The 14,981-nt window shown below is 37.1% G+C and overlaps 1 protein-coding gene across 5 annotated transcripts in view; it reads right to left on the bottom strand.

Moving 5' to 3' along the window:
• Nucleotides 1–285: 285 nt before the first annotated feature.
• Nucleotides 286–14,981, bottom strand: part of CD47 (CD47 molecule) — a 55,126-nt gene continuing 40,430 nt past the window's right edge. For 3 of the 5 annotated variants that reach the window (XM_033432220.2, XM_033432216.2, XM_033432219.2), the window contains exons 4-11: nt 13,928–14,035; nt 12,646–12,738; nt 11,516–11,608; nt 10,076–10,168; nt 4,478–4,509; nt 3,081–3,105; nt 2,423–2,455; nt 286–516 (exon numbers count right to left, since the gene is read on the bottom strand). In XM_033432220.2, coding sequence (XP_033288111.2) covers nt 512–516; nt 2,423–2,455; nt 3,081–3,105; nt 4,478–4,509; nt 10,076–10,168; nt 11,516–11,608; nt 12,646–12,738; nt 13,928–14,035 — 482 coding nt within the window. In that variant the 3' untranslated portion in view covers nt 286–511. The remainder of the gene's footprint in view (nt 517–2,422; nt 2,456–3,080; nt 3,106–4,477; nt 4,510–10,075; nt 10,169–11,515; nt 11,609–12,645; nt 12,739–13,927; nt 14,036–14,981) is intronic. The other 2 variants (XM_033432218.2, XM_004272081.4) reach the window with 2 other exon arrangements.

Here is a 14,981-nt window from a genome sequence, read left to right as displayed (position 1 = left end):
TGACCTGGAAGTGGCAGACACATTATTCAGCTAACACCATAATTGCCACAGTGGCTGTGAACCTGAGTTTTCTAAGGCTTGACGGAAGCCACAGTTTTCATAGATAGCTCTGGGTAACCAGGTTAGTGTCAGGAAATTTTCACCTTGAACCAATTTAAACTGGTGACCTACAGTCAAGAGGCCCCAGGATCTGAAAGGCATCATTCTTGTAAGTTGCCCACTCTACTTTGCCCCTAATTGAATAAAAATAACAACAGAAAACTGGATATCAATTGGGCACACAACACAGATCATAATTCTTTTATTAACTAAATTAAAAATGCTTTGAATAAAAACTTAACTGTAACAATCATTGAAAGGTCAATTATTTACTTTTTCCCATAGATGGAAACCAGTTACTTTTCTTGTTTTCTTCTCCAAAACAATGAATCAAGGCCACGGTGCTTAAACACAAGTGTACTTCTTTCATGTCGTACTACTCTCCAAATCAGAGTCCATCACTTTACTTCAGTTACTCTGGAAAATTGAAAAATGAACATATAATTGCTATGATGTCTATTTTCTATGCCTTAACAAGTTGCTGTATTTTAAAATTTGAAAATCGTTTCAGATATATGGTATCTAAAAATAAAGAAAAATTATTTAATCTTAGCTTTGCAAAGGTCACAGACATAAACCAGGCAAATCACTAGCCTTTTTAGTTGCAGTAAGTAAAAGGCCAATGTCAAATGGAAATAAAAACCAACAAAATCTGATAATCTCCGTTTGCTGGGTTGGCGGAGAAGCCAAGAGACATTGATTCTTCCAAAGCAAAAGATATTTATCCTAGAACAATATTCTATCACTTTCACTTTAGATCGACACCATTCATTTAAGGTAAGAGAATTAAAAATGTGATTAGGTATAAGTGAGAGAGGAAATGGAACTGTGGTCCCAAGAGGGTACCTGGAACCTCACTCACCAACAAGGCAGTTACACTATGGGCATTGTGCACTGTCAGTAGGAAGAGCCCACCACAGACATTTGGAAAAAACCCACAAATTCTGAACAGCTAAAAATTAGCAAAATTAAGGGAATTTCAAAGGTCATTATAGATTTCATGCGCTATGAACACACAAAATCTGCAGTCTAACTTCTGATACAACGGTGCAAAAAAAGTCACATCTTAAAGGAAATTAACAAAGGAAGAGGCACTCAAGGTTCTCCTACTGGTTTTCTGAAAATGAAGAAGTGTTTAGTTTTTTCATACAACTACAGAGGAATAACACCACAGTAGAAAAGGAAAAAAAAAAACAACGAAATTAAAAAATAAAACACCAGAATGCAAACACGGACAAACCATGCCACACTTTCAGGTACCAGTTCTTTTTTAAATGCCATTTAATGTATTCCTGCTAATCGTGTTTTTTTTAGGAGGGCAGTGGTTAGCAGAGCATGCATTTTTTGTAATAAAGGCTGTGACACAAAGTTACAAAGGTGGGATTATTCTGTGACTGCTTACTGAACACAGTCTAAGCATTGTTTTAAACTTAGTCCACTAGGCACAGTCAGCGTGTTTTTAATCTTACGCAAAAATTAATTACACTCAGGGGAATATAGCCTCTTGAGATAAATGCTGCATTTTGCTGTAGAGGTGAGCAGGTAGGTCACAGACTTTAAACAGTGAAATACGAAGCAGACTATTCACATGATCAAGGAATGACTGGAGATAGCAAAGGTATGAAGAAAGTTTTGATAAAATGAAAACATAGTTTTTAAAATGTTAACAGAACTAAAGTATCAGAACATGTTAAGGTAAAATCAAAATGAATGCTTACAGCACTCAATATCTCAGACTTACTTATCTTTAAGAACTAATAAATATAGGCCTTTGAAAGTCAATAAAAATTAGAAGTTATTAGCCCAGAGTCCCCTCTCCCAAGAGCGGAAGTGACTAAACGTTTCTCTCTCTCTTTTTAAATCCTTTCCCAAAAGGTTAGAACCCAGTTCCTGCTTGGAAAAGCAGAGATATTAAGTCTCCATGGGTTAAATGCAACAAAATCACACAAGCACAAAAGAAACCCTGTCAAGATGATAAAGATTTGTGCCAAATTATCTAAGTGTCGTATAAAAAGCATTTTTAAGTTACAGTCACCAGACATCGCATCTGAAAAATACCTTTTTAAAAAAAGAAGTAATTCCTCTTTGTTGTGAGCAATGAGACTGGTGAGTCTGATCAGTGACACCCTACAGCTTTTATATTACTAGTTTTGCAACTTTTAACAGAGTAGATTGAAGTTTTAGAAACCAAGAAATGTAGGCCTTTATGATTTGACAGTGTTCCTTTTATTTAAAGAAAGCCATACTTTCAAGAGTCAATTTTATTTCTTTTCAATGTCCATATTTTAACCGACCTATAATTGTAGGTGCATTTTATACTTACCATCATTCATCATTCCTTTTGATTCTTTAAATGCTAAGAATTAGTAACAAGCCAAGCAGTTAGTAAGATTCCTCAATTAGAAATCATTTCTAGACAAACAAATATGCAGTAATATCATGCCAACTATTCCACAGCTATAAAGCCAAATTAATTTTAAGGTTATTATTTGATTACAAAAGACTTTCTGTGGATCATACCCACAGGCTCCACAAAGGGACACAAAGTTGGGAATACAGATCTAGATTTAGGGAGAAAGAAAGTGAGATGTTCTGGTCTCACTCCAAGATGACAACCTGTGTCTTCCTGAAATTTATAATTAGAAATTGAAATTAACTGAGATTCTTCTCTACCGGGGGTGTTTCATTTCATCTTGGCCAATTAAAAAGGCAACAGTCCCCTCACCCAGATATCACCTGGCTAGCACAAGCAACTACTGGAGAGACACAGAACAGTGCATTTTTCTCAGAGGTGAAAATGTTACAAAAGCAATACTCTTAATTCTTGATGAATAATCAAGAAAAGAGAGGTTAAGGCAATAAAAAAACCTAGATTCTTCCCAAGGCATAGACAGCATTCTAACTACTTTGGGGACCAATTCAAATTATTATGAACTGGTAATGGATCAAGAAGAATTTATAAATTTGTAATAACCACATACCATTAAGGGGTTCCTCTACAGCTTTCTGGAAAATATTTAAAATATATTTACATAAAATAGAATTTATTTCATGTCCTTTTCTACTAAAATTTATATATGCTAACATTTAAACTATAGATAAACAGTGAATATATATAGTCAAAAACCAAAGTAAAGCAATAAAAGTTAGTTAGAAAAGCAAAGCTTGCCAAGTCTAGCTATTAGTTTTATAATAACTGAATTATTCTCTTAATATTCTTTTTTTATGCAGAATTTCCCACCCCACCCTGCCTCTCTCAGTTCAAGAAATCCTAACTGAGAAGCACAGACACAGATAGCAACATAATAAATAATACAATTAAGCCAGAGATGAGAACAAAACAATCATTTTCAAGTCACGCAAATTGAACTCAGTAACAGGGAAAGAAAAAGTGTTATGATTTAATGGTCTAATGGCTGGATTATGTCTAACAGAGGCACTTTTAAAACTTCCGGCTGTTTGTGACCAGTGTAGCTACGGCACCAATGTTTTTAGAGTGAACACCTGGGGTAAGGTGCAACCCCACTTCCCTCGCCTCTCAAGCACGTCTGTTGAGGCTTATCAGCTTTAGGGGTATATGTAATCTCCACTTCCTGCCACAGACAGGAGTCTTGCTTTTGGCATTCCAGACAGAGCTATTATTAATCCTTTATAGGAAGAGGAGTACAATACAGTCCTTTCAAGATCTTATTTCCATAAAGTAGCTCTTGTGCTTGTCACCAGGATGAGTCTCTATCTACAAAGGTTTTTTTCACCCCCCCTCATTAATCCCTCTCAGTGTATCTCCTAAATTTGCTCCTTTTCTTGGAATTTTCTCAGGTAGCTTATTAAGGTAGCCAAGATAGAGTAAAAACTACAGTACAGTTTGCCGGAAGAAAAATGCTTATAAAATGGGGGAAGGAGGGAAATGAATCAATTCAGAACAGCTATTTTTCGGCCATATTTCCATTTACTTTATAGATTATCATTTTTAATGAAATCAACTTAATATAAACTTCTCTCCCTCATTTTTAAGCCTGAAATATCATTCTGTATATGCACATCAAATGGATCCAACAGGTGAGGCAATATATTGGAATCGGCTTCCTTCCGCAGATAACGACCATTATTCTTACACATAAACTTTTCAGTTCTGGGTGTGAGAAGACAGCACAATCTTCAGGAATCATTTATTCTATCCCATTGCCAGTAAATGACCAAACAGAAGTTTTAAAATAGATTGGATCTATCCATGCAAAGGTCATGAAATGACTTCAGTGTTCTCTTAATTTTATGTCACACCAAACAGAGAGCAATGGGGTTCAATATCTCAATCACCATTCCTCAGACTAAACCATCAAGTGACCATACCCAATTCATTGAAGAAATTTTAACTTACCCTAGGAGGTTGTATAGTCTTGTGATTGGAAGCTGATGAAATTAAAAAATAAGAAAATGAATTTAATAAATGAAAGAAATTAAGGCTACATTATGTTTAATTTTAAGATAAAATGTTTACGGCTAAAACTAAAGGTGCCAGAAACTCCACTGAAAGATTTCTGGCTTTGACAGACTATGAAAAAATACAGAACACTCTTAATTATATACATCGACAGAATAAAATGATGCAAACAATCTACCCCGATCAAATAATAAACACACACACTCTCTCATTTTGCATGCTATATCTCCCCCCAAATCAGCCACTTGTTACGCTTTGTGGTGGAAAAACTTTGGCATCGACTCAGCCCCTCTGTAGGCTCTATACCCCTGCCTACTTGACCCAGCTGGAATGTGGAAAGAATAGGGCAATGACCACTCCATCGCCCACCCTTAGCTCACTGCTCTCGTTCCCTGTAGCCCAGTCTTCTTTTTTTCTACTTCCGTCTTTCCAGTTTTCAAAGCACCACCTAGCTAACAAACTAAAGAAAATATCAGATCCCTCTGAGTGGAGAGAATTATTCTAGGCAGCCAGTTTTAGCTACAATCAAGCCCTTCTCTGTGTCCCTTCTTAGATTTTCAAGTTACCCTTCGCTGCTGCTCAATGGATTGGTTAATGAAGATGAAGGAATACAGGGCATGAAGAAAGTGACAAAAGGGAAAAGAACTGCTCTAGTTGCATAGGGAAGAAAAGAGAACTTCCTTACAAAAACCAAGTGAGAAGGTCCCGGAGCAGCTAAAACCAGTCCTAAATACAGAATCAGAGTCCTACAGATATAAGCATCAAGGGGCAACATCCTGCGAGTGACTCTGTAGGAAGGTGATGCTACTGGATGGATAGTCAGTTCCACTGGTCTATGGATTGGATGATGGCACTGGATTTACTTATGAGCAGACTGAGGCAGGCCCCCAGAACTGCTCTGGTTTTCTGTGCTAATTATGTCCTACCACTCCTCCATGTCCGCTCTACCAAGCTTCTAAAACTGATGGGAAATGCGGGTGACACCTGACCCAAGCCAATTTATAGAGGAGTCAGAAGCAGGTAAGGCTCACTCCAACGGGGGGAATGGCAACTGACTGGCCTGAAAAGTTTCTCTCTCCCATTGGAACCTGGAGAGGAGACACAGAAAGAAGACTAGAAAGGTGGTGAAGGGAAAGAAAGGTGAAAAGGAGACAGAAAGTAGGCAAAGAGAGGCTCAAAGCTTAGAGACAAAGGTAAGAAAATATACCAGTGAGAAGACATGAATAGGATCAAAAAAATAAAAACATTAAGGAGAGGATGAGCTAGCTGGCTAGCAGGTAAAGAACCAAAGAGAGAGGAACTAAGTAACTACACTGGCAGGAGGGCATCCGCTAACTCTTGTTACTGAGAGGGCAAATGATGACTCAGTCTTTAGAGATGTACTGGATTCTTCCAATTCCTAAACTACTTACTGTACTTACTCTGTGAGGCCCAGTTATAGATCTGCTCTCATGAGATTCCCATCTCTGTTAGTGTCATGTGTGGCTTGAAAGTAAATCTCCTTTACTGGAGGCACCTGGGGAGTGGTTTTGTCCTTGCAACCAAACAAGAAGGAAACCTCTTTTCAAAGTACTATGGAGTGAAATGTGTTGAGAATATGGGTAAATCACATTTAGCAACCTCCCAAATAAACCAAGCAGAATTACACAACTTTATTAGGGACAATCATGATAGTTACATGTATATACAACTTACTTTAACTAAACCATGTCCTGTGTCTATGTTCTATCAAGGAAAAGAGCTCTGAACAGCTATGCAAATTTCTGATTGGCAATGTGAAGGGTCAGAGGTAAGATTTTAGAGCTATATTTTTGAGCTCATAAATTATTTATCAGAATTAGTATTAAGAACCGCCAAGCAACTCCTTTAATAACCCTAATAATGTGTAAAGAAGAGTTTCTGAGTTCTGATTCTCAGGTCCAAGGAACATCACATTTGGCTAGCCCATTCTGAAACAAAGATATCTATAAAGAACAGGGATTCAAAGGGCACCAGTCAGCTGTGATGCCTCAAATATTATAAAACCAAACAGTGTAGAAGTGAATTTTGCTTGAGTTAATCCTCTCCAATAGGCATATGACCTATGTGACTAAAGAATGATTGTGATTTATCTGCTGCTACCATGGGCCTAAGGCATTGACAGCCTGTATATATATATATTTAAATCACAAGCCTTAAGCATTCCATATGAGCTCACTTGCAATGCTTCGTCTGGATTTGTTCTTCTCTCCCAGAAACACTTGACCCATGCTATAAATATATTTCCAGGTTTTGAATTTTCAGGGACAACTTTTTCTATTGATTCCAGATTCACCTCTCCTCTACAATGGGGAAGAAATTATCACTGAGTTTTATATACCTATTTCATGTCATTCTAAAATATCTGAGATGTGGTAAATATAGTTTCTGACTGCTAGTATGTTGATTCATATCAAAACATGACTATATTCCCTTATACTTAACTAGATAGCAATGGCTTAGGAAAATTAAAAAGTATTGACCCTTACGAAGAATGGACATAGGCATCCTACATAGGTAACACACCCAACTTCAATGAGTTTAGTTAGTTCTTTGTAATCTTCTATATTTTCTCACATTCTTATTGTTCTCAGCCCTTGATTTCATTTTATGAAATTTAAATGTTTCAGTAAACAAACAAACAAAAAACCCTAACACAGTTTAAAAAGAACAACAGAGAAAATTAAACTTAAAATCCTACTGTTTAAAGTAATAATTAAGGCTACAAATTTAAACTGGGAAATAATGAAAATGATAAAAGTTAAATCTCTCATAGGGACATAAACTTACTCCAAGATAGCTTGGATTTTTTTTAAAAAAAAACTATCTGAGGATTTTATTACATTTAAATCAAGACACACTCTTTAGACTTTTCCAAAATAGAGCCTCTGCAACAAGTAAAAGTTACATTGGAAGCATTTACAATTTTTACTTCCTGATACAAATGCTCAAATTTGCAACCTTAATGTTATATATACTCAGATTTACACATTCAGATTATATATGAAAAACACATCAACTTTTCTAGTCTACCACGGTATCTAAAGAGCTACTTTCCTGTACCTTTTCTCTTCTTGCCCTTTAACTGACCGAAGGTATTCCTCTGAACTCTGGTATCAGACAAGTTGATTGGAAGAGTTAATTTAGAATAGTTTCAAAATGTAAATAAAACTGGACTAAATTCTTAACTTACATATGGTATATTTATATGTCAAACTATCATAAAGAAAAAATAATCTGGGGAACTTTCCAGGATTTCAGTTTCACTTTGAATTTGATGTGAGAATAATACGGTTGTAATTATATTATACTGGTTTCACAGGCTTCTTAGGGATGTAGCGGTGGAGAAGGGGGGAGAGCAAGGTCAAGGGGGTAACAGCTAGACAATGCCTATTTCCACTGAGTCAGCATCTCCAGACCTGCTGGTCTTCATGAGACATGGAAGGCATGTGGGAGCATGGGAATAAAAGGGAGCGTGATCCAGATAAGGAGGGAAGAAAAAGAACAAAGAGCTGACCATCAGTCAAAGACACCTAATACTACGTCACGCTACATGGACACTGCGGGTCACATACTGTGCTCAAGTATTCATAGGGAGCAACATCAGCAGCAGTGTCATCTTCAAGAACCAGACAAATGGTGATTAGAAGACTCAACAAAAATAGAATCTGTATCAGCATTCATAATGTGATACGCACAATGCCTACAAATGAATGCCATTCTGCTTTAGAAGTCTTAATTGTGCTTTATGGCTTGAACTAAGAAAATTTCATTGAGGAGACAACTCTGATTTATGAACACATAAACTAAAGGTAAGTAAATTTTAGTTAAGTATTTTACTTGTTTATCTAATAAGCATTAATTAAAGGGGGGCAAAAATATACAAAATAATTGAACTCAATGATTAGTCAGCAAAAGCTGAGGTTCATAAATAAAGGTAAAATTTCTTTGAAAGTACTATACAAGTCATGTGGGGGATTCTTTGACTGTAACAATTCAAAGTTTATGTTAATTTTTAGAAACATGTAAGGTTTACCTAAAGCAAAGCAGAAAGACTGACTTTTTTACTCCATTAATTTGTAACTTTTGATTATTTTGACAAATGTTTAAGAGTTTGCTTTACTTCATAAATAAAAACCAGAAATCTTTTATTTAAGGGAGATTAATATAACCAGATTGTAGGAAATATCTTTAGCTTAAGTAAGACATCACACTAGTTTTAGGTACTTAATATTAAAGGCATCTATCTCCATAAACATATTAAAAATAAGAATTTACACAGAGATCTGTTATTTGAAAATTGGAAGACTAAATACAAAGTTTAGAAACAATAAGCTAAGTCCACACTTACAACTGATTTTAAGAGTAGTAAAAGCCTAAAATTTAAAACTCAATGTTCTGATTATACTGGTTTTAACTAAAAATATTTTAAAGTCAAATGTCAGAGGACACTGCTCTTTAATTAACAAAAGTGACAGATTTTGAATTTCAATTCTGTCTACTAGGGGAGTCAAGGTCTGTAAATAGTCTGCAAGAAGAGCAACAAGACAAATGGGTCTCTGTGAAAGGACTCTACATAGAAACAACGGGCGAATTAAAAATCTTTTTTATTAATTAAAATGAACCCTCGGGGCTTCCCTGGTGGTGCAGTGGTTAAGAATCTGCCTGCCAATGCAGGGGACACGGGCTCAAGCCCTGGCCCGGGAAGATCCCACATGTAGCAACTAAGCCCATGCACTACAACTACAGAGCCTGCACTCTAGACCCCGCAAGCCACAACTACTGAGCCTGCGTGCCACAACTACTGAAGCCCGCGCACCTAAAGCCAGTGTTCGGCAACAAGAGAAGCCACGACAATGAGAAGCCCGAGCACCGTAATGGAGAGTAGGCTCTGGGGCTTCCCTGGTGACACAGTGGTTGAGAGTCTGCCTGCCGATGCAGGGGACACGGGTTCGTGCCCCGGTCTGGGAAGATCCCACATGCCGTGGAGCGGCTGGGCCCGTGAGCCGTGGCTGCTGAGCCTGCGTGTCCAGAGCCTGTGCTCCGCAACGGGAGAGGCCACAACAGTGAGAGGCCCACGTACCGCAAAAAAAAAAAAAAAAAAAAAAAAATCGTAGGCCCTGCTCACCGCAACTAGAGAAAGCCCGCACACAGCAACGAAGACCCAACACAGCCAAAATAAAAACCAAAACAAAACTAACAAATAAATAAATTAATTAAAAAAAAAGAATCCTCAACAATCTCTCCTTTTATTTAGTATAAAAAAGTTTATACATTCTAAAACATACAGCTGTTTTCTTTTTAACTAGTTAATAATCTAAACTTTTCATTAGTTCATATGATTTCTACCCTCTTTTATTGCCCCCCAAATAATTCCAAATTTATTTTAAAAATACAGCAGCATTCACTGTATTTTCTCATTTTTGGAGTTACCAATGCATTTCTTTGGTCCTAAACAGTAAGAATTAACCAAAAGCATTTTCCTGGCATAGGCTAATAACAATAAGGTTGACTTACCAACACATTTCATATAAACTAATCCAAGTAATTCTGCTAGAGCTAAAATACCCAAACCTGAAATCAGAAGAGGACCATGTACTGGGGTACACTCTGAAAAAACAAATGAAATTCTATATTAGAAATTCACATGAAATAATTGAACTTTTAAAAAAGAACTAGCAATAACAGTAATAATATTCAGTTTTAAGGAGATTCTTTTTCTAATTATCAAGAAACAAAAATTATCTACATATGTTCATCACTATTAAGTCAGTCAGTGAAATGACTCCCAATTACTAAAAGAAAAAAGCCTTTGTCTGTATAATATGTACCTTATCACACCAAGACTAATGGAAAATAGTGTGTAAAGCTAAGGCTCCAACCAACTGGATGGAGCCTGGTTATTTTAAAAGCTCTCCCACAAATACAGGCATAGCAGTTTGACTGCTGGAACAATCAGCCCACAAGCCATATACAGCCAATATTCTTATGGCAATGTGGAAAGCACTGTTCTCAGTGGGGTGAAAATGAGAGTTCTAAAAGAAAGCTCACAGCACCAAATGGCTGGCAAGGATGTGGAGCGACAGGAATTTTCATCCACTGCTGGTGGTAATGCAAAATGGTACAGCCACCTTGGAAGACACTTTGGCAATTTGTTAAAAAACTAAATATATTCTTAACGTACAACCCAGCAAATGCGCTCCTTGGTATTGACCCAAATGGAGTTGAAACTTATGTCCACACAAAAAAATGCACATGGATGTCTAGAGCAACTTATTCTTAATTGCCCCAAACCAGAAGCAACCAAGCTGTCCCTCAATAGGTGAATGGATAAACAAACTGTGGTACATACATACAATGGAATGTTATTCAGTGCTAAAAAGAAAAGAGCTATCAAGACACAAAAAGACACGGTTACTAAGTAAAAGAAGCCAATCTGAAAAGGCAAAATATCGTATGATTCCAACTATAAGACATTCTGGAAAACGCAAAACTATGAAGACAGTAAAAAGAACAGTGGTTGCTAGGGGTTTAGGGGGAGGGAGGATGAATAGGCAGAGCACAGAGGATTTTTAGGGCAGTGAAACTTTATTGTACGATATTATATCTATGACTATGATCCACGCCATTATACATTTATCAAAATCGTAGCATGTACAACACTAAGAATGAAGCCTAATGTAAACTATGGATTCTGGGTGGTAATATGTCAATGCTGGTTCAACAACTGTAACACATTTACCACTCTGCTGGGGGATAGCAGAGGAGGCCGTTATGTGGGGTATATGGGAACTCTCTGTACTTTCTACTCAATTTTGCTGTGAGCCTAAAACTGCTCTAAAAAATAAAGTCTATATATTAAAAAAAAGAAGAAGAAAGAAAAAGAAACAGAAAGAAGAACTCTAAGAGAAATCCCTGGCAAGACAAAGTGAGACTAGAGAAGGATGAGACTTTTACCTGAGACACAGAGGCTGAATCCAACCACAGAGAGCACGTGGCCCAGTACTTGAAGGATCAATATGGCAATGGTGAAGAAGGACATCCCCACAGCTGGAGAGAGGAAAAGTGGGTTGAGAGTGTTTAAAAAGCAATCACTCCTACTTGTATTCTGTGCAATCAAGAATAATATCCCATGACCAAAGACTGCCTCTGGAGTTCCTTGTCAGATGGTAGATTCTTTTCCAGTGATCTAAACCTTGCCTTTCCATACAAGCGGTCAGCTCCAGATAAACACATTCAGCAATCTTTCATTTTCACAGTGAGCTGAGGTGGACTGGCAGTTTTTACCCCGAATCTTAAAACAGTGCTGCTTTTACCACCCTTGTGCATTTTACCACGTGAATGGCTATTATGCCTGCCTTTGCCACATGCACACAGAATTGCTCTGGTGGAGAGAACCGTTACACAAACACGCCACTGTAAGCATCCGAACCTCTATCCGTGTGCCTAGATCTGTGATTTTATAGCAAATCAATACCCCTCCAGTGTACAGCAAGCCAGAGATAGGCTCTAAGGCTGAGAGTTAAACATGTAAACAGAAAAAAATAGACTCTAATGATATAAAAAATACATTAATGATTTACTCCCAAAATGCAGTGAAAATGACATCAATTATAGTTGGATATCTACATCATTTTTTAAAACTACAATGTAAAGATTTGCCAGTAACAACAACAAAAAATAAATCTATTATTTGTTATTTATAATCCTGTTTTGTAGAATTTTAAACAGAGAGGCTTAGCAAAAGAAGAGAAAGGGCATGTTTAATATCTACTTATAGCTTCAAAAAACTGAAATAAAAATATGAAGATAATCATTAAGAAATTATGTAGCATAATTTTAAAAACCACTGATATCAAGTGTATATGAAAATCATTTTTGACAAGATAACTGAATGCCTTGAAAACCGAAGTTAACCTTAAAATTAATCCATATGGGGAAAATATCACTAAGAATAGCCTGTGAAATCTTTTAATAAACCAACTTCTATTGAGTTGTTAAAAAAAATCATACAAGAATATTTTAACCAAAACTGCTGCTTTATAAATGAAAAAGGTGGGCAAAATCATGCTATAACAAATACTCACCTATCATAAACACACAGTACTGAAGTAATATTAATATTGCTGTAGGAATTACAATTAAACCAAGTCCACAAGCATTCTTTGTTGAATATTCACCTGTTAAAAATTAAAAATACTAATTAATATTTTCCTATGTACTTCCTATTCTTATGGGATATTAAAGTATTTAATTTATTAAATGTATTAATTTCAATACTACTCTTATAAACTACAAAAGGTTTAAAAATATATATTTCCCCAAAAACTTCACATAAAATAAATGACTTTTTTTTGATTATTCAAGACCAAACTTAAGACATTTAAATGTCAACATATAAGTCTCAACACGTCAAACCTTGAATTGGCTCTACCCCCTTCTTACCTACCTTACATAATTCCAGTGAGAAACTCTGGAATCTCTTACCATTCCCTTCATTTGCTATATTCAACCTGTCCCAAAGTCAAAGCAGTTGTTCTTTCAAGTTGTCTTCTGATTCATATCCTTCCTCCCCATGTCTTTACTAACTCCAGTTGCAAACAGAGGTGCCAAATTTATGTTCCTAAATATTACACCTATACTGTATTCTGCTCAAAAAACAACAAAGGCTTTCTACAGTTTACACTTGTGAGTCCCAGCCTGTCTCTGCTGTTCTTTCCATGTGCTGCAGACCCTTATTTCCCACTCACACTGCCATCCTTCACAGGCAACTGCAATTTCAGATAGATCTGCTTCCCACATTTGTTCCCACTTCCAGGTATTGGCCAATGAAGTGTGCCTCTGGAGTGCGTTGAATGGTGGCCCTAAAGATATGTCCACCTCCAAATCCCCCGAATCTGTGACTATTAACTTATATAGTAAAAGATATGATTAAGCTAAGGATCTGAAAGAAGGAGCTTACCCCGGATTATCCAGGTGGGTCCTGAATCCAATGACAGGTATTTTTGTAACAGAGAGACAGAGGGAAATTAAGTGGAGACATGGAGCGGAGGAGGAGACAATGTGACCACGGAGGAAATCAGAGTTATGCTGCCACGAGCCAAGGAGCTGCACAGATTGCCAGATACACCAGAAGGCAGAAGAGGCAAGGAATGGATTCTCCCCTAGAGTGTCCGAGGGTGTATGGCCCTGATAACATCTTTATTTCAGATTTATGGCCTTCAGAACTGTGAGAGAATTTCTATTGTTTTAGAATACCCAGTTTGTGACAATTTGTTACAGCAGCCCTAGGAAACTAATATGCACCTCCCCAGAAATGCCCTCAACCTTATCAATCTTGCTTTCCCTCATAATAACTTTATATCTTACCTGAGATGAAAAGAATGGCTCCAACAATGACAACGATAGTGAGCACTAGTCCAGTAACTAATAGAAAAATGGTTTTCTCCTTCGTATAACTGGATTTATATTTAAGCGCTTAAAAAAAAAACACAAAGAATTACATGAACTCAATCACAAGAAGTAAAGCCATTTCTGTAACTTACAAGGTGCAAAGATTAAACTGATAACTTACTACAATTGAATAACCTTTGAGGAACAAGTCCTTCACATCATGTCAAGCCATGTCAAATCTTTTCCACAATATGTCAGTGGCTAAATGGTATCATGGCAGTATAAATATGGATGCTGAATTTATGGGTGACACTTTATTGCCCTAGAATGAAGTTATATATATCAGGCTTTTTTTTTTTTTTTTTTTTTTTTTTTGCGGCACGTGGGCCTCTCAGTGCTGTGGCCTCTCCCGTTGCGGAGCACAGGCTCCGGACGCACAGGCTTAGCGGCCATGGCTCAAGGGCCTAGCCGCTCCACGGCATGTGGGATCTTCCCGGACCGGGGCACGAACCCACGTCCTCTGCATCGGCAGGCGGTCTCTCAACCACTGCGCCACCAGGGAAGCCCTATCAGCCTTTCTTAATCGTGGCATTATTAATATTTTGGGTCAGATAAGTTGTTGTTGTTAGGGACTGCTCTGTGCATTACAGAATGTTTAGTACCATCCCTGGCCTCTGCACACTACATGCCAGTAACAGCCTCCAAGCTGCGTCAATCAAAAATATCTCCCGACATTGTCATATGTCCCCTGAGAAGCAGAACTGCCTCAGGTTTACAACTAATATACACATTGCTGATGAGAAATAACTGGCTAATTAGTAATAGCGGCAAAAACAGAACTTTCTTCCACCTTACATAAAATTAGTAAAGCATCAGGAAATCTAGACATTTTGTTTTGAAAAAGTAGAGTAAACATTGGACAAATCACACCCTCTTGAAATCCTGAGGTGGGGGGAAATGCTTTAATTGTTCAAGTAAAACAATTTCATAAAAATAAACTACAAATAGGCCTTAACGTATGTGTTACGCT

This window comes from Orcinus orca, chromosome 5, assembly GCF_937001465.1.
Source record: "Orcinus orca chromosome 5, mOrcOrc1.1, whole genome shotgun sequence".
Classification (NCBI taxonomy): domain Eukaryota; kingdom Metazoa; phylum Chordata; class Mammalia; order Artiodactyla; family Delphinidae; genus Orcinus; species Orcinus orca.
This window is presented reverse-complemented; position numbering and strand designations above follow the sequence as displayed.